Raw genomic sequence first — 19,683 nt, 5'->3', positions numbered from 1 at the left:
ATTACGTTCTGAAACTTGTTCCATAGATTCCTTTGAAAAGTATTTTTTGTATAAAGATTTTTGTAAGCGAATAGTTGAGTCTCGTATTAGAGGAAGGTTTTTTTTTTTTTTTTTTTTTGAATCTCCAGTTTTATTAGGCACCAAGGCCGGGAACAAAAGAACATTACACTGTAACAGGAAGAGAAGAGTGGGACCAACAGCCGTTCAAACAGTTTCGGATCGCCCACATACTCGAGCCATCAGGTAAGGAATTACAAATTCTTGGAATCCAACAAAAATTAACAGATAAAAAGACTTGCAGGTCTTTGAGAATAGAAAAGAAAAGAGAAGAAATATTCCAAACATGGCAGCTCTTCCTGAGAAGAAAAGCATCGAACAAGACCCTGCAATCTCCTTAAAAAACGACTATTCGCCAATCTTCTCGATGCGCTAAGCACACCGCCGCCTCGATCGCCAACAACTCAGCTTCCTTCGCTGACTCTGCGACCACAAAACAAGCCTCCGTACACAGAACCGTGACAAGGTGATCACGCCAGCGGGGCCACATCAAGGGAGAGAGTCTCCGAATGAAGGTTACTAGACGAAGCGTTCGATCTCCGATGGTGCGAGACTAGAAACTCAGCAAAACGCATCTTCGCTCTAAGCGAGGTCGGGATCCCGTGAAGATCATGTCATTTCTCGCACGCCATAGAGAGTCCCATATAACTTCAACCAGGATCTCAAACTCTTTTCCAGACCACAACGAGCTCAGCCTGTCAGGCTCTCGCAAAAGAAGAGTTTCCACCACATGTCTTCTCTCCGCCAGCCCCGTGATCGGCCAAGGAATCTGCCGGGAGAAGGCGAACAACATGCCTCGTGCTAAAGAGCACTCGCCAAACAGATGCCCCTTCGTCTCAGGGGAAGAATTACAGAGAACACACCTGTCTCCATTGCCCCTTCCAAATTTGGCCATCTTCGCTCATGTCGGAAGGTCATCGATATAGCAATACGCCACAAAAGGAGCTTGATCCTTTGAGGGAGGACCAACTTCTGTATCTTCTTCCACAGAATTGTCGCAGTGCCTAGAGTATCATTACGAAGCATAGAGTAAGCCGATTTGACCGAGAAAGCACCATCACACTGGACGCTGTCCAGGCCCTGCAGTCCGAGAGAGGCCATGGTCTCACGATTGTTTGTAATAATTTTGAAGCCTCTTCAGGCCTCAACATCTCTTCCACTAAATCTCGATTCCATCGCCGCGCCTTGCCGAAGAGGATTTGAGTGACCCTCATCTTTGACTTGGTGACTTCAACAACTTTCTCCTCTTTAAATGCAACACCTCCCACTAGACCCCAATCCAAATAAGCTACCAGGACTGACTCCCCACTGCCTACTAGGACCTGAGAGTTGTCTCTAATCACTGGACGCGCATCACAAATTTCTTTCCATCCCGGGGAGGAAGCATCTTTTGGAACGCACTTTGGGAAATATGCCTTTTTACAATACTTCTGGCACATACTGGATGTCGTTGGTGGTTTGAATCAAGAAACCAAGCTAGTTTGGCAGTAAGATCTTAATTAATAAGGTCAAATTTCTTAAATCCATACGACCTTCAACCTTTGGAGAATTAACTTTGTCCCAACGCAGAAGACACCAAGTCCAATTTTTGTTCACATCTTGAGACGACCAGAATCTCCGCACTAGGGCATCGAGCTCCTTGCACAACCCCTTGGTCATTTTGACCGAAGACATCGCATACATGGGCATCGCTTGTACCATGGATTTGATAAGCACCGCGCAACCCGCTTGGGAGAGAAGCTTGCTACGACAACCTTCCATCTTAGCTAGTACCTTCCATTTTAGATCTTCAAATTGATCACCTTTTTGCCTTCCTATGAAAAGTGGGATCCCGAGATAGCGGATCGTCTTCCAAGGCTCTCATCCCGAGTAATCACATTTTAGAAGGCTTGCATTAATTTCGAAGCGGCGAGCCATTCAAGAGTATCTCAAACTCGGTCGTTAGACACTCCTCCATGACATGAACAAAATTCTCCACAAAGCTGCAACACCGGAGCACCTCAAAGGACAAAGCTCTACTCAAGCCGATCATAGGCTTTGTTAATATCGAGTTTGATACCCGCTAAGCCTTCTCCGCTATCCACCGACCAGGGAAAAAGGCCGATTGATATGGTGACACTATCTTTGAAAGAACCTTTCGGAGGCGGCATGTAATGAATTTTGTAACAAAAGTTACATAGACTTATTGGCTGAAATTTGTAGAAAAAAGAGGCTTCATTGCTCTTATGGTTTCATTTCCGTCTTATAACCGTCGAAGCGTGGAAGAACTTTGAATTTCGGTCGCCATGCTCAAGCTACGTATCTCTAGACATATGCCGCCATATACGCTCTAACCTTTCCCAACAAAAATGAATTTCTTTGAGAACCCGAGACTCTTTCATTACTTTCCATTCTGAAGGTGGTCAATTCTGAATTTTTCGGAGGTCCACTTGTAGGTGTTTCAGCTTCCATGAGTACTTCCCCAAGTGATCCATGTTCCACCTCCAAAGCCGTTGGCTAGTTTCTTTTAGTTTGTGGTTAAGTTGGATGATAGCTCTCCCAAGAAAACTCGTTCTCCACGCACCATCTATAGTTGTTCAACAAGAGCTTTCGTCTAGTCACGCTTCATTGAATTGGAATGGCCATAGACGCCTCCCCTTGTCCATGGCTAAGTCGAGCAAAATTGGGGAGTGATCAGATCCCATAATAGGGAGTGCTCGGCCCCCTACTTTCGGAAAAAAAGATATGCTAGCTCGAGATTGCCACAATTATGTCCAGTTTGTCCATGATTCTCAGACCCGGGTCCTAACGGTTACTCCACGTAAGGATACTGCCTGCAAGAGAAAGGTCACAACCCTCGCTATTTTGGAGAAAAGTGAGGAGGTATTTCCCATCGTTGGCCCCGCCTTGGTTTTTTTCGATGGAAGTGACTCATTCAGATCTCCCATTAAGAGCCATGGGAGAGTCTCACATTTCATCCTCCAAGAATCGATGTTTACGAAAGTTCGTACACGGCCCATACGCACCATAGAGGATCCTATCACTTTGACCAAAAGTGAAAACAATCAAATTTCTGTTGGAGTCCACATTATTGACAACAACCTTGCTTGCACCATACACAAAACCTTCCCAAGTGTCGGACCGGGTTAACTGAGAAGCCACCGAAAAGGATGAGTCTGTGCCTCATTCTATCCATCGCACCATCATTCACCATTGTCTCTAACACGTCCGGCCTTAGATCCTGGACCTTTATCCAAGTGTCAAAATATTCTACTTGTATATATTGTGTTCTTCGGGATTTTGAAAAAGCAATTCAGAGTTCAGACATAGTATAAGAAAACGACAACAACACTACTGTGTCAAAAAAGGTAGAAGCTGAGATTACGACAAGAAGATAGAAATTGGGCAATTGATCAAAATTCAATACAACATGAGAGCTACCAAACAAAATATATGGACAAAATGAGACAAGATATGAGAGTTAATAAAAATTAGAGAATATGAAAAGAAAAATAAAATATGAAAAAATTAAGAAGTGGCGGAATAAATAAGGGAATTGAAAAAAAAAACATATGTATTAACAAGAATTGATAACTCACTTTGGTTATGGGTAGCTAACTTTAGGAGATAGTAGCGCATTGCGGGAAGCAATTCACTAAACAATTGAAATTAGTACATTTCAACTCTATACAATTATAATCCATCTCAAGTAGTTGCATTATTTATCAACACGTCGTCAACTTGCAATATAAGATCTCTTAGATTTGAGATCCTCACTTCCATGATACCTTCTTGCAGAAGCAGTAATCCAAAATAAGATACATAAACACAATAATCAACAACACGAAAACTGTGAGAGTTCTGAGTTATAAACAAGTTGCATGTTCGGCAAAAAAAAAAAAAAATGTCAATTTTAGTAACGCTCAACCGATGAGTTATCCTCATCCCCCTTCTTCATCTACAAGAAAATATAAGGGACTAAAAACGTTGGTTTATGTTGTTACATTATAAACTGACTTTATTTTTTAGAGCAAGATGTATGGAAAGATGTCGGTCATCATGTTTCTGCTTATGTTGAGACATCATTCATCTTATGCTCAGACTGTTATTCTGACAAGTTTTTGATTTTGCCAGTTTGCCTTGCTGGTGACTTTATTATGCAAAATTTCTTGCGAGTATGGGTAAGGAAACCCTATATACACTTTCAAGTTTGTATGACTGCTATAAAAGTCTTGCGCTGCCCCTTTAGCAGTTTTCGACGCTTTACAAAAATACTTTGGACTCCTAGACGTGCAAGACTGGCGGACTGAGAGACTTTGTGTATTGATAAGAGTGGTGTTATTCATCAAATACTGTTAGAGGAGATTGAGTATTTGAGTGATTTGCGTTCTGTGTTTACGTGATTGAAGACTCTCGTGCGATTGAAGACTGAAGACGACCGAGCATAGGCGTGTGCTCGAAGAGTGGAATTGAGAAGGATCTCAAATTCAGGGGGAGTCCCTGGTACTATTGATTTTGTGTTGTAATCATATAAGACCTTGCTTGTACTATTGACTACTATATAGTGAAATCCTTTCCACTGGAAGAGTGCCCCTAGACTTAGGTGATGTTGCACCGAACTGGATAACCATATTGTGTGTCTTTTCTTTATTGTACTGTTTGTTGTTTATCCATTATCTGTGTTCAAGTAAGTCGTCGAACACATTGTCAATACATTGGGTGCGACGTCTTGTCTTTGTGACTAATCAGAATTTCAGTTTCAACTATGCATGATATCATGTTCACTCTTCATGTTTCTAACCCTTGATTTGGATATTCTCATTGCTATGGTGCTTTCAATACCATATCCTAAACTCCTTCGCGGATTAGTGCTTTTAGGCTATACTCTCTTAAGGTTGACTGATTGAAATCATAATGCCTAATTTATAGGGGCATTTCAAATTTCAGAGATTAAGCAGGGAAATAAATTAAGATTTGAAAACAAAGATAGGATATATATTGGCACTGTAAAACAAAATCGTTACCACCAGCCGCAGTCACCAGAGAACAATTTATAATATACCAGAAGAAAAAAAAAGATAACACACGGATGAAGTGTCGCGTGAAGAAGCTAGGTCATCATTTAATAGAGTTTTGAGCTCGCAGTAGATAATGACCATAATACACTAATAATAATATGGCAAGATATAATATGGAAGGAAAAGTTGGACCAGCTAGAGTCTTGATGGTAAGCCTCCAGCCACAACAAGGGTTTCTCCGGTGATGAAAGAGGCATCGTCGGACACTAAAAAAGCAGTCGCAGCTGCAATCTCTTCAGCCCTCCCCAGTCTTTTTAGGGCAGCCTTCTCTTCAAGTTGTTTTTTCTGTATAATATCAATTTTCATTTTCAAATCTAGGATATCATTTAAATACTTTAAAGGATAATTAAACATGCAAATTTTGTTTGATTAAATATCAATATAATGTTATCTATTGAGTCATAGATAACGCTAGTCTTTTCATTTGAAAATGTTAGAGGATCGTCCACGTCAGCGCAAGTGACTGAGCCAGCGTGTACGTCCAGTGGAGTTGGTTAGCTAGCTGGAGTTGGTTAGGCGGTTATGGTCAATACAGTTAGTTGACTGTGTGTATAGCTGATAGATTAGATTTGTGTATATTTAGAGATTAATGTATTGTGTGAATAATCATCAAACCCCAGAAATACAAACAGATCAGAGAGAGTTCTTATTCCTCTCTCACATACTCATTTCTCTCAATTCCATACCCAATTATGGTTCTTATCTTGGTATCAGAGCAGCTCAATGGCAATCGATTCGATCGATTCGGCTTCGTCGTCATATGGAAATCCTCTTCTCCGTCAAGCTGCGTCTCCATTCTCATCGTCACTGAGCACTGGAGTCTCCATCAAATTGGACAGAGATAACTATCTCATCTGGAAATCGCAGGTTTTTTCGGCCATCAGAGGCCACAATCTCCAGGGAATCATCCTCGGAACCAAAGCGTGTCCTCCAGAGTTCATCACCACCATAGACGAGGCAGGGAAAAGTGTTGAAACTCTGAATCCGGACTTCGAAATCTGGAATCGTGAGGATCAACTCCTGCTTAGCTGGATTCTCTCATCACTGACGATTTTAATCCTCAGAAGCGTAAGTCAAATAAACACAGCCAGAGGTGTTTAGGTGGCGCTCGAGAGATTGTTCGCCGTGAAATCCAAAGCGAGACTCATGCCTTTGAAGATTCAACTACAGACGACGAGGAAATGATCGTTGTCAATTTATGACTACTTCTCGAAGATGGAGGGAATAGCTGACCACCTATTTTTGGCTGGCGAGGATCTCTCTGAATCTGACCTAATCACGGCGATCCTGACTGGACTTCCAGCAGAGTACGACGTGACTGTAGGCTTGGTCAACAATCGCCTTCAAATGTCTGAGATTCAAGGTTTCAAGATCTCTATTCAAGAGATCCAAGCCATGGCTCTAGCGCAGGAAATGAGAATTGAACAGCAAAAATCCGGTGAGCTGACAGTTGCAAATCAAGCGATGGTGGCGAACTTTGCAGATAATCGCTATGGAAACTCTCGAGGACGAGGAAGGAACAACTTTCAGCCTCGAGGTCGCGGAGGCAGAGGAAGGTCAAATGGAGGTGGAAGAGGCACAAACACCAGACCGACCTGCCAAATCTGCGGCAAACAAGGCCACACAGCTCTAGCATGTTGGCACAGACTCGATGAAAGCTTCACCGGCGGCGATGGAGCTCAAGCACATCAATCTAAACCAACTGCTACATTTTTTGCTGGTCCTGAGACAGTGTCTGATCCATGCTGGTACGCTGACTCCGGAGCCACTGATCATGTAACAGCTGAGCTCGAAAACCTGCAGTTCAACAACGAGTATAAAGGAAAAGGAAAGCTCATGGTGGGAGATGGTAAGCGTTTGTCCATTACACATACAGGATCGACTGTGATTCCTACAGATAATGATATGAGTATGAAGATGAACAATATCCTTAGAGTGCCTAGTATCAAAAAGAGCCTATTAAGCATTTCTAAATTGACCTCTGAAAATCCTGTTTCTGTTGAATTTTACCGTGATTTCTGCGTTGTTAAGGACCTCAAAACCGGGAGACATCTTCTTTGAGGGGAGCATAGGAACGGCCTATATCTGCTGTCGCATGAATTCTTAAGGAATGATGAAGGTTCTTCTAGTCTCAATTTTGTGTCAAATTGCTATTCTTATGGTTAGTCTTCACTATGTAATTCTTGTAGTCCTAGCTGTAAGAGTATGGTCAATAATGATGGTTTGTGCACTCAATGTAGCACTGTTGTTGTTCAGTCTAGTCTCAGTCATTCTCAACATGTTGTGTGTGGTCCTGTAGAGTTTGTAAAGTCCACTACTGAGTCTCAGTCAGGTTGTAAAAAATGGAAACTATGGCATAGGCGTCTTGGTCATGCCTCAACCCAAATTGTATAAAAAATTCTGAATAAATGCAACATTTCTTTGTCTGATTCCAAATCGAACTTTGTGTGAGATGCGTGTCAATATGGGAAAAGCCGATCTCTACCCTTTCAAAAATCATCCTCACGAGCAACCAAACCTCTAGAACTAATACACACCGACTTATGGGGACCCTCACGTCATACATCTTCCCACGGCTATCGATACTACATACACTTCATAGACGACCATACATGTTTCACATGGATATACCCACTAAAACTAAAATCTGATGCTTTCCTTGTCTTAAAAAACTTTTAAGCGTTTCGTCGAAAAAGCCTTTCATTCAAAGATCATTTGTGTCCAGAGTGACTGGGGTGGCGAGCATCGCAGTTTCAAACCTTTTCTCACCTCACATGGCATTCAAATGAGGCATCCTTGTCCTCACGTCCATGGTCAAAATGGCCGGGCCGAGCGGAAACACCGTCACATTGTCGAGCTAGGATTAACACTCTTGGCTCAGGCAAGTCTTCCTCTTACCTTTTGGTGGGATTCGTTTCAAACAGCCCGTTACATAATAAACATACTGCCAACCCCTGTCCTAGGAAATCAAAGTCCATTCCAAGTTTTATTCAAAAAATCCACAGATTATAACTTCCTGAAAGTGTTTGGGTGTGCTGTTTTTCCTCACCTACGTCCATACAATTCTCATAAGCTTGAGTTCAGGTCCAAAAAGTGTCTATTCCTAGGGTACAGCCCTGCGCACAAAGGCTACAAGTGTCTCTCTGAGTCTGATCGTGTTTTCATCACTCGAAATGCTGTTTTTCATGAAGATGTTTTTCCGTATGTTGAGTTGTTTGGTTCTGAGAAGTGTCCACAAATTGATGTCGAGTCTGTTGTTATCCCGTCGAGTCAATTTTTCTTGTGTCCTCATCATTCTGCAAGCGACACAGGTGTGGCCATTTTGAGCCTCGTTGATGTCTCTCCTCACCTCTCGGAACCAACAACCTCAGCCTCAGAAACAGCCATGCCACAGTCTGACCAACCACAAATTTCTCAACCTGAACCCACGCAAATCCCAACCCTTCAGATTCACAGACCACCAGCCTCAACTCACTCTCACGCCATGACAACCAGGTCGAAATCCGGTGTTTTCAAGCTAAAGGCTCTCAATGTGACTCGGCATCCCATGGCTTTTGATCCTGGCCCGTCTGAATCCGCTACAGTTTGACACGCTCAAGCTGATCCACAATGGCTTGCTGCTATGAAAGCTGAGCTTCTGGCACTGCACCCGAATGATACGTGGGATCTTGTTCCCTATTCTTCCACGTGTAATGTGGTTGGGAACAAATGGGTCTATAAGCTCAAGTATGGTCCAGATGGGCAGGTCCATCGATACAAGGCAAGGCTCGTCGCTAAAGTGTATACTCAGACCCCTGGCATCGACTTCTCAGAGACATTTAGTCCGGTGGTCAAGCCGTGTACGGTCAGAATTGTTCTGACTCTTGCTGTTCACAATGCGTGGCGTGTTCGGCAACTCGACGTCGATAATGCCTTCTTGAATGGGATCTTCACTGAGGAGGTGTACATGTGGCAGCCCGAGGGTTTCACTGATCCTTGTTGATAGGTGCGTGTCGTACGTAGAAAACTCCTATTATCCCAACTAAATCCGAGCTTGTTCTTGGGTAGTTTTGAGGTTTTTCGTGTGTTTTGAAGGTTTTTAGGTCAAAAATGGGAATTCTATGATATCTGGGGCAAAGCCGCACGAATCGAGGCATTCGGGATCGAAAACGAGGCTAGAACGAAGAAGGAATCACCAAGGCGTCAGACCTCGCGCCGCGACCCACCTAGCGCGCGCCGCGAGGTTTGAAAACGCATCTCGAGTCATCTCCGAGCGTCTAGCGCGGTCCGCGAAGGTGTGGGATTGTTCACCTCGCGCCGCGACCTCCAGACCGCGCGCCGCGAGGTTGAAGAACGTCAGAGTAGAAAATCCCCGAGCGTCAAGCGCGGAACGCGACCTCCTGAGAAATGCGACCTCGCGTCGCGACCCCAGTACCGCGCGCCGCGAGGTGCGCGAATCCAAAAAAAGGAAACGCGTTTTCTGGAGCGATCTGGGCCGTCGGATCAAGTTTTGTTACCCAGTCTACTCCGAAAATTAGAGGAAACACCCTAATTTCGACCTAAGCCTATAAATACACTTCTCAAACTTTTGTTTAGGACTTTTGGCACTTTTTCATTGTTTTTCTTAGTGTTGGGAGAGATAGCAGAGAAGAGGAGAACCGTTCTTCATCAATTTGGCGCCAATCACAGTTTTATTCTTTTCTTTTCTCTTGAACTCCCTTATTTTAATTTTCAATTTAGTATTTCAAGTATGATTTCTTGTTCTTCCTTTTCTTTTATTTTATTTTTGTTTTCTCGCTACGCCATGAACTAATTCCATTAAGGACTATGGCGTAGCGGGTTTAGGATTCGGTTTTGGGATATTATTTAATAGATTGAAATTCAATTCTCATTCTCTACTACTTTGTTTAATTCAAATCCATTTTTAATGCTTGTTCAAGCTTAGCTACCTTGTTCATGATTTTTTACTTCAACTTGATGCTTGAGAAAGATTAGGTTGTTAGCGATTTGGTTTGAATTACTATGTTGCATGCCTAGGCTAGAGATAGTTAGGATGTCATAGAATCGTGTGAATGCTCTTGTTATGAATGCATGTTTTTGTTAGGGATTGAGATCGAGAGAAGATTTTCCTAATTTTGACATAGGTGGTTAGATGCTCGAGAGAGATTTAGCAATATCATTCTGTGAGTATGATTAGCAAATAGTAGTGAGTGATTATTGTTTGTGCGTGACAGTCATGTATCCAAACCGTTGAATAAACCCGTGAAGCCTTGGTCCTTAGCCTCTCCTTCTGCTTACAACTTCTGCTTAAGTATTTTGTTATTTAGTTGCTTTAAAACTTGTCATTAATTTGTGACATCTTTCCATCTTTACTTTACGTTCAATTCGTGCTAGTGAGTTGTTTGTTAATTAAGCTTGTTCCTCGTGGGATCGACACTCGTACTTAAATTCACTATATTACTTGGGCGACACGTGCACTTGCGCGCGTAAAAATCGCAACAAGTTTTTGGCGCCGTTGCCGGGGATACTCAGACCCCTGGCATCGACTTCTCAGAGACATTTAGTCCGGTGGTCAAGCCGTGTACGGTCAGAATTGTTCTGACTCTTGCTGTTCACAATGCGTGGCGTGTTCGGCAACTCGACGTCGATAATGCCTTCTTGAATGGGATCTTCACTGAGGAGGTGTACATGTGGCAGCCCGAGGGTTTCACTGATCCTTGTCGACCCAACCACATTTGCAAGCTCAAGAAAGCTCTCTATGGACTCAAACAAGCGCCGCGAGTCTGGTTTGAAAGGCTTCGAAAGGTGCTGTTGGATTGGCACTTTGTTAATTCAAAGTCCGACACGTCTTTGTTCATCTTCGACCACAAGGGTGTCACCATTTTGTTCTTGGTTTATGTTGACGATATTCTCGTCACAGGGAACGATGACGATGCCATCACTGCCCTTATAACTCGGCTTCACAGTATCTTCTCCCTCAAGCAACTCGGCGACCTGCATTATTTTCTTGGCGTGGAGGCCTTTTGGGACTCATCTGGTCTCTATCTCTCACAGTCGAAATATGTTGCGGATCTCCTGAAACGGTCGCGCATGACCTCTTCTAAACCATGTTCCTCGCCGTCGGCGCCGGGCCAATCGTTGTCCAAGGGCGAGGGGGAGCCAATGGACGACCCTGTGCAGTATAGAAGTGTGATTGGTGCTCTACAATACCTGACTCTAACCAGGCCAGACATTGCGTATATAGTGAACAAATTGAGCCAGTTCTTGCGAAGCCCTACGGAAATTCACTGGCTCGCGTGCAAGCGGGTACTACGGTATCTTAAGGGCACAATCACGCATGGAATTCACTTCCAACCAACACTGGTGCTGTCACTCACTTGCTTTGCAGACGCGGACTATGCAAGCTGCCCCGACAATCGACGGTCCACAAGTGCCTATTGTGTGTTCCTAGGAGGCTGCTTAGTTTCTTGGTCCAGCATAGAGTCAGAGTATCGCGCCCTTGCACACGTTGCAGCTGAAGTGTTGTGGATCAAGTCACTGTTGGGTGAACTGAATGTCACTCTTCCGAGAACACCAGTTGTGTGGTGTGACAATATGGGAGCTGCTTCGCTCGCAGCAATTCCAGTGGCTCATGCACGTACCAAACACATAGAGATAGACGTACATTTCATACGCGATATGGTGATAAGAAAAGAGCTTGAAATTCGGTACATACCAACGCTAGAACAAACTGCAGATGTTCTAACTAAGGGACTCTCAGTGAAGCGGTTTTGCAAAATGAAAGACAAGCTAACGGTGAAAGAATCCCCTTTTCGCTTGAGGGGGAGTGTTAGAGGATCGTCCACGTCAGCGCAAGTGACTGAGCCAGCGTGTACGTCCAGTGGAGTCGGTTAGCCAGCTGGAGTTGGTTAGGTGGTTATGGTCAATACAGTTAGTTGACTGTGTGTATAGCTGATAGATTAGATCTGTGTATATATATTGATTAATGTATTGTGTGAATAATCATCAAACCCAGAAATACAAACAGATCACAGAGAGTTCTTATTCCTCTCTCACATACTCATTTCTCTCAATTCCATACCCATTTCTGGTTCTTATCTGAAAATGTCAAAGTGCTATAAAGACAGGGGCATTTACTTATTTACCCTTAACAATACTATTTAATTCTTATTATCTCATATATTATGTTTTTGATTTTTACCTTTCGAGAAAAAAATTAATTTGGATAAAGGACTATTTAAATTCCTTCCCCATAGAATTTTAAATATCTATATTAGTTTAGATATTCTATTAACGATATAAATCGTAATATTTCGCTTGAATGTTATGCGAGTGTTAAATATTTCATTATAAGCTCAAACATACTTGTATGCAGGTAGTCAAACGGATGATAAAATGGTATGTACTTACAAATGCATCGTCTTTTGTAATTATATTGGCAAAATTAGTCTGCACAACACCAGGTGCTACACAATTCACCCGTGTGTCCGGCCCAAGCTCCTCAGCGATCGCCTATGCATAAGAAATCAAAGATACAATATTTCGATTAATTGCAAGTTTAATAGCCGAACTTGGTGCCGTAAATTGATCAAACTTATATTAATAACTTATCTTGTTTCCCGATCTACTTAGGCTAAATTCCACCATTTTGTTTGGCCCAATTCAATCACTAGTTTAAGTCAAGGACTCAAACTCCGCACTTATCACGTGATATTGGTTGTGTTTGACATAACTATTTGTTTTTTTAAAAAAACTGCTTTTAAATTCTTCTTTTGAACTAAACTATTTTTTTCAAAAACTACGAAAATCTAGTTTTTCAATTTTCTTCTATATTTTGCAAAAACACTTTTCAATTTTGACTAAAAGCTGTTTTTACGAAACACTTTAAAACGGCTGGGCTTTTAGAAAAACCTAAAAGCATGCTTAATAAGCTATGCTAAACACAACCATTATGTGTTTTTCAAAAACCTTATTTAATCGTTATCGATTAGCTTTACACGTATGATTTGCCAAAAAATCGTAATTCTCCACGCTTACTTCAAACATTCTATGCTTAGAAAAAAAATCCGCCCTTACCGTAATACTATTTGTCCCCTTATTTTCAGTGCTAACTGTAACCAATTTAGGTTTTAAGCTTTTTTTTTTGGATTGATATAGTTTATTTCGATTGATAATGAGTTGAGTTGATTTGATTTATTTTTAGTTGATATATGTGGAGTTAATTATAAATTTAATCTAGAGTTAATTTGAATTATTATTAATTTGGTAGATTTTGACTAGTTTTAAGTTCATAAGGTCCATTTTGAGATCATTTTGGTTAATTTTGAGTCGATTTTCATTTCGATTGAGTTGATTTTGAATTTATTTTGAAGGACAATTTTGAATAACTTTAGTTAGTTTTTTTTTTGTTAGTTTTGATGGACTGATTTGTATGTTATTTTAAGATGTTGTTATAAGTATGAAAACTGTTGTTTTTAATTTAATTGTGTATGGATACTTAGTGATTTATCATTTTTTTTCATTTGCGGTAGGGTATTCTAATCATTGATTAAATTTTTTTGTTTTTTTTTTAGAAATAGAATCTGTTATCATTGATAATGTTGTTCAGTAAGGATTACAGACTATAAACTAAATACATGAGACAAAATAGTTTCAAACTCGTTGATGAAATTAGAATGTTACTCCAAAGCTTGCATCTGACTCGGCGAAGTGGATAGGGAATTCACATCCAAAGCCCACAATAAGCCAAGGCGTGGAGCAATATAGCATCTGCTTCTTTGATTGTGAAACTACTGAAAAAGTTTCGAGACATGGCCGCCATAACGAAACCAGTCGAGTTGTGGATGATAGCTCCAATGCGGATACAATTCGAGTCACGTGGGAGAATCATTGATTAAAGTTGTTGAATTAAAAAATTTAACTGAATTACATGTAAAACATTACTTTTGAAATTTTGGAATTATAATGTGGTTTTAAATTTATAAGATTCAAGGGCCCAAAATTTCATATCATAAATAATAAAACCGATGGCCTTTTTTGGTAAAATAATTATGATTTTTACGTCACTTAATTCTTTCTATCGAAAGACTTATAATAATTTCAAAATAAATTTAAAGTATTATAATTGTTTCGAAAAGAAAAATATTTTCGATTATATTTATTAATTTCGATTATATTTTCGATATTAGATAATATTAATTTTTTTAATGAATATTTTGCAAAATTAATAAAATATTAATTATTTATCAATATTTAAGTTTTTACGTAGCTAGCATTTGCTCCGAGAACAGGACAAGTGTATTACCTTAGTAAGTCCGAGAAGAGCAGTTTTGGTGACTGCATACATACACCATGAAGGCCCCGCGTGATATCCGGAAACTGACGAAATGAATATTACCGAAGAGCCCTTTTTCAGGTGAGGTTCAACTTCCTGAGATTATATGTAATAATAAGACAACGATACATCTTTCTATAACAACGTCGTTTTGTGTGCATGGTGAGCTGCAACATCATGAATATGGACTACATTGGATAAGTCTATATTGCTACAAAAAAAAGTACGTAATGTCAAAATCCTCCACTTTCTTAATACATTAGATTATAAGTAATGTAAAGAGAATTAGAGCTTTCAGATATAATCGAACTCTATATTTAACGAGTTAAAATTGTTTGAATACAAAATTTAAACTGTATACCGAAAAAATGACTTGGTTTATCAACGAAAAGATATCAATATCTTCTAATTTTGAAAACATTAAAAGTGCTATTAGTATTTGCCCTAAATTCCTGATTCATGTAGACATCTACTTAGCTAGGGCTGCCTCTTGTCCTGTATATATGTGCTACGTTATAACAGAGATGAAAAAGTTCACAATCAATCGGAGCTTAAAGGTTTTACTCAACAGTCGACTGTTTCTACAGGAAAAAAATACCTTAATTAACGAAGACTAGATTTTGAAAAATAAAGTTTAAAATAATTCAATTTTAGAGCATGTCTAAATTAAATTTACCTTGATAAGAAGAATTGAAGCCTTGATGTTAACTTCCCACATCTTATCTATCATAGATTCTTGGATTCGCAAAACAGTATCGGTAAACACATTAACAACAGGATTCACCGCTGCATTTGATACAACAATATCTATTTTCCCATATTTCTGCACCACCCAAAATTAGTTATAATATAAGTAAATAAATATATATATATATATATATATATATATATATAAATATATGCGCGCCTATTTATTTTGAATTAAATACTACAATATTGTGAATAGCTTAGTTTTAAGGGATAATTAACTCAGTAGCTCAATAATTGATCATTCTTTTAAAAAATAGTCAAAATTTCATTTTATTAAGAAATCAAAGTTTAATTTTGTTTCAAAAAATAGTCAAAATAGTCCATCACTCCTTTAAAAAAAAAAGGAAACCAAAGTTTAATTTTGTTAAGAAAATAGTCAATCACTTCTTTTATTTTAGTTAATTTAATTTACTTCGACCTGATGAGCTATTTTTATTTTACTAAAATGAAACTTTAGCTAAAATTAAAAAAAAAGATGATTGACTAGTTGAAACAAATTTTTCTATAATTAATGATCTTATTGTTTTCAAATAAATAGAATTCCTAACTATACCAGTATTTACTAGAACAAAATCTGGATTCCACAACTAAACTTTCTAAGATGGTCATTTTCCGTCTTCGAATCCTCGGTGGTAAATTTCCACGACGGTTATTAAGGGATAGATTGTAGTAGTGATTGTATATGTATACAAATGAATATATACAAACATATAAATATAAATATATATATATATATATATATATATATATATATATATATATATATATATATATACACCACTGGTATATAAAGATATTATAAGATTTTATAATCTCATTTTTATTCATTAAATAATTTCGTTTTTCTAGTATATTAATCAAACCGGAAGCAAAAAAAAAAAAAAAAAATTCAGTTTAATATTTGTAGATACTGACGTCTAGTACTAGCCTTAAACACTCACTTGTATCACTTCTACATTATCATATTAATGTGTATCACCTCAAGTGTCTTGTCAATAAGATTTTTCCGTTGTTGTGGATCTGATACATGGCAAAGAACCCCAAGCACTTCAATTCCCTTAGCTCTGAGATTTTCTACAGCCTCGTCCACATTTTTCTGGAACATATATGTACCAGTTTTAAATGTCAAAAAACGAGATGTATGTTACTGAGTATATGTATTGGTATAAAAAGGTTGTACACAAAACCTCTTTACGGGACGAGACTACAACAAAGGCACCTTCCAATCCAAGGCGCTCCGCAATGGCGAAGCCGATTCCCATCGTTGAAGCTGTCACTATCGCCACCTTTCCAGTGAATCTCTTCCCGGCCATGCTCCGATCAACTTTCTCCATTTATTATGGTAATATCTCGATTTTTTTTTTTTAAATTTCAAACGAATCTGGCTGTCTATTTGTAGAAATTTATAGAGGCGTACTTAACATATTATAGCTTCTTGACATGCGTATCGTATTTGAACTTTGTGGCCGTGCGCGTAGTGGACGACATGACATTGATGTGTGTGTTGTGTGTGTCTTGGGTTTATGATTACCACTTCGAAGCAAGTGAATGCTAGTAATAATCTAAAGTATCAAGATTTAGGGAATAGATCGACATGACTTTTAAGATAACCGAGCAATCTAAATCGATACAAGTACTAAAAACAAAATGGGGGTCCGGGTGCATGTTTTGTGTGCAACCAGTTTTCGATATTATATAGTAAGTTCAGTTGCCACAAACACGAAACGAAGTATAGGATTATGCACAACAACATCAATCGATATATAATATCAAAATTTGATGCTTCGGTTGGGTGGGCTCACATCACGTAATTAATATAATTTATATCTACGGGCCTCTGCACATCGGTAATATATCACAGTTTTGTCTCGTGCTGTTGCAATTACTCTCTGTAATTGTGGGGCAACGGGATTATTTTACAAGAAAAATGCACGTCCTTTAATGAAACAATACATGAACGTATAGAACGAATCGCGAAGAGGAATAGAATAGAAAGATAATTTGATCAAGTAGCCTCACTCAAGGTTCATCGATACTCATATTGGCTATTGATTGATATATCACAACTATTTAATTATTGATATCAATTTTTTATCTATAAGAATCTATTAAGATACTAGTTACAAACAGCTATACAAAAATGTACTCTATAAAATAGTATATAAGAAACAAATTATACGTATGCATTAAAATGATTACATCCACATTTTATTTAGTTTTGTATTCTTTTGTACATTTAAATCGAGAAAGTATATTATTTTCAAAATAATAAATAAACTCAAAGGAAGTATTTTAGTGGAATTTTCAATATATCGAGCTAGTTTGGTATTGCTAGGCCTCAATAAAAGAGTGTATTAGATTATGCTTGAAATTCTGATTAGTCACAAAGATAAGATGTCGCACACAAAGTGTTAACAATGTATCCGACAACTTGCTTGAACACAGATTATGGATAAACAACAAGCAGTGCGATAAACAGAATACACACGATATGATTACCCAGTTCGGTGCAATACACTTACGTCTGGGGGCACTTTGCTAGTGGAAAAGATTTCACTATCTTGTAGTCAATAGTACACACAAGGTTTATAAATGATTACAATCACGAAATCAATAAAACCTAGAGACTATTACCACCAGTGAATACCTAGCCAGGGACTCCCCCTGGATTTGAGCTCCGTTTCAATTCCACCCTACGAGCAACCGCATGTGCTCGGATGACTTTCAGTCTTCAACCGTTCGTGAGCCTTCAATCACGAGATCACAGAACCCAACTCTCACAGACACTCAATCTTTGTGGAATACTGTTTGAGAGAATACACCGCGATTAATAAAACCCAAAGCCTCCCAGTCCGCCGGTCTTGCACGTCTAAGAGCTCTAAGTGTTTTATCAAAAGCGTCAAGGCTGCTAAGGGGGAAGCGCATGGCTTTTATAGCAGTGGTACAGGCCTGGAAGTGTATCTAGGGTTTCCTTACCCAGCCTCATACGAATATCTCAAACTAAAGTCACCAGCGAGGCAATCTTTCAATACATGAAACTTGCCCGAAATAAAGTCTGCACACAGAAGGAAGGATGTCTTGCCAGAAGTAGGAGCATGAAGACCGACATCTTTCCAAACAACTTGCACTAAAAAATAAAGCCAATATATAACGTAACAACAATCTCCCCCTTTGGCTATTTTTTAGGCAAGCACTTCCAGGAACAGTTCTCATACAAGCGTCATGATCAGAGGAAGAGAGTCAAAATAAATGACCTCATGACGCCTTTCCCCCTGATTGCCTCAAAAGAATACCAAAGGCAAGGATCGACCAAAACAGAGGGAGGACCAAATACACCCTGAAAAGGATGAGAACTCACGCAAACAGCAGTACATATATCATCAAAAGCATAGAAGAGAAGTTTTACACACCATCTAGAACTCAGTCTGAAACACAAGATAAACTGTAGCACAAACCAAACATAAAGATGTCTGAAAAGAAGTTGGATTATACAAACCATATCTTATATAAAAGGGGAGAGAGCAGATTTAAGTCGAGCCACCATCGTCCTTATCACCAAAGTCATCTCGGGCACTGTCATTATTTCCTTCATCGTTCTCAGACTCCTCAGCATCTTTAGAGTCCTCAGCATCATCAGAATCATCAGCAGCATTAGCTTGGCCTGGCTGAGTGGAGGTAGCATCACTAGGAGGAGCAGAAAGATCTCGAACAAGGGCTTCACACTTGGATTTCCTGTTGGAGAGAGTCTCAATAGTCTTTTTGAGAACTTCAATGTCCTCAAGGAATTCTTTCAGCACATTCCTCTGAACCTCTTCAGTCATTGAACTCAAATTCAGTTTGCTCCCAGAGATGTCAGATGTCGCGACTGAAGGTCTGACAAGGTCACGAGCATGTTTCCCCTCAAACAGTTTGTGACTGAAGTTGAGAACACCAGGTCTTTTGCCCGCCACATCTGTACTTCGCAAAATATTCTTGTTTTGCTTGAGCAGGATACCAGTGATGAGGGAAAGGAAACCTATGGGAAGCTTCACTGCAAACGACTTGGCATGTTTTGCCAAGTGATCAAGGACAAATTCACCAAAATCAAAGGAGGAACGGGTACCTATCTGATAGATTAGGCGTGCCAGATCCGCCTTGATACTAGACCCATGAGAAGAGGGGGCCCAGTTGGCGATGCCGATGCGATAGAGAATGGAGTATTTGGCAGTGAGATCAGAGGATGGCATCGTTCCCTTGGATGGCCAGACTTTGGTTTCGACACCAGTAATCTCTTGAGCAATGATGTCCAGAGAGGGTACACGATCAGCAGTAATGATTTTCCCTCGACCAAGGAACTCGTTGATAACACCAGGAGAGATCTAAAAACAGTGTCCTCTAACGAAGACCTTTATGAATTCTGCATCATCTGGAACATCGAAGGACGAGGAGAGATTGACGATGAATTCCTTCACCAAAGCCGGGTAGTATACCCCTATGCTGGTAACAGTCCTGAGTATCTCAGCATCG

The 19,683-nt window shown here is 39.8% G+C and overlaps 1 protein-coding gene across 1 annotated transcript; it reads right to left on the bottom strand.

Moving 5' to 3' along the window:
* Window positions 1-5,031: 5,031 nt before the first annotated feature.
* LOC149385358 (tropinone reductase-like 3) lies at window positions 5,032-16,576 on the bottom strand. Its single transcript, XM_089626701.1, has 6 exons — window positions 16,365-16,576; window positions 16,157-16,273; window positions 15,104-15,250; window positions 14,398-14,523; window positions 12,504-12,605; window positions 5,032-5,399 (listed from the first exon to the last, which is right to left on the bottom strand). The coding sequence occupies exons 1-6, from the start codon at window positions 16,509-16,511 to the stop codon at window positions 5,250-5,252; spliced, it is 789 nt and encodes a 262-aa protein (XP_089482827.1). The 5' UTR covers window positions 16,512-16,576; the 3' UTR covers window positions 5,032-5,249.
* Window positions 16,577-19,683: the final 3,107 nt, after the last annotated feature.

The sequence above is a fragment of the Urtica dioica genome, chromosome 9 (assembly GCF_054948205.1).
Source record: "Urtica dioica subsp. dioica isolate 48M chromosome 9, U.dioica_male_clone48M_v1_H2, whole genome shotgun sequence".
NCBI lineage: Eukaryota > Viridiplantae > Streptophyta > Magnoliopsida > Rosales > Urticaceae > Urtica > Urtica dioica.
Note: the sequence above shows the minus strand (reverse complement) of the source record. Positions and strands in the feature narration are given on the sequence as shown.

What these genes read in the sequence shown, in the direction of transcription:
- LOC149385358 (XM_089626701.1), bottom strand. Translation starts at nt 16,511, where the DNA reads ATGGAGAAAGTTGATCGGAGCATGGCCGGGAAGAGATTCACTGGAAAG. An exon ending in TAGTCTCGTCCCGTAAAGAG is followed by an intron (nt 16,274 to 16,364) that starts GTTTTGTGTACA and finishes TATATGTTCCAG; the next exon opens with AAAAATGTGGACGAGGCTGT. An exon ending in TTACAAAAGACGATGCATTT is followed by an intron (nt 5,400 to 12,503) that starts GTAAGTACATAC and finishes GATATTATACAG; the next exon opens with AAAAAACAACTTGAAGAGAA.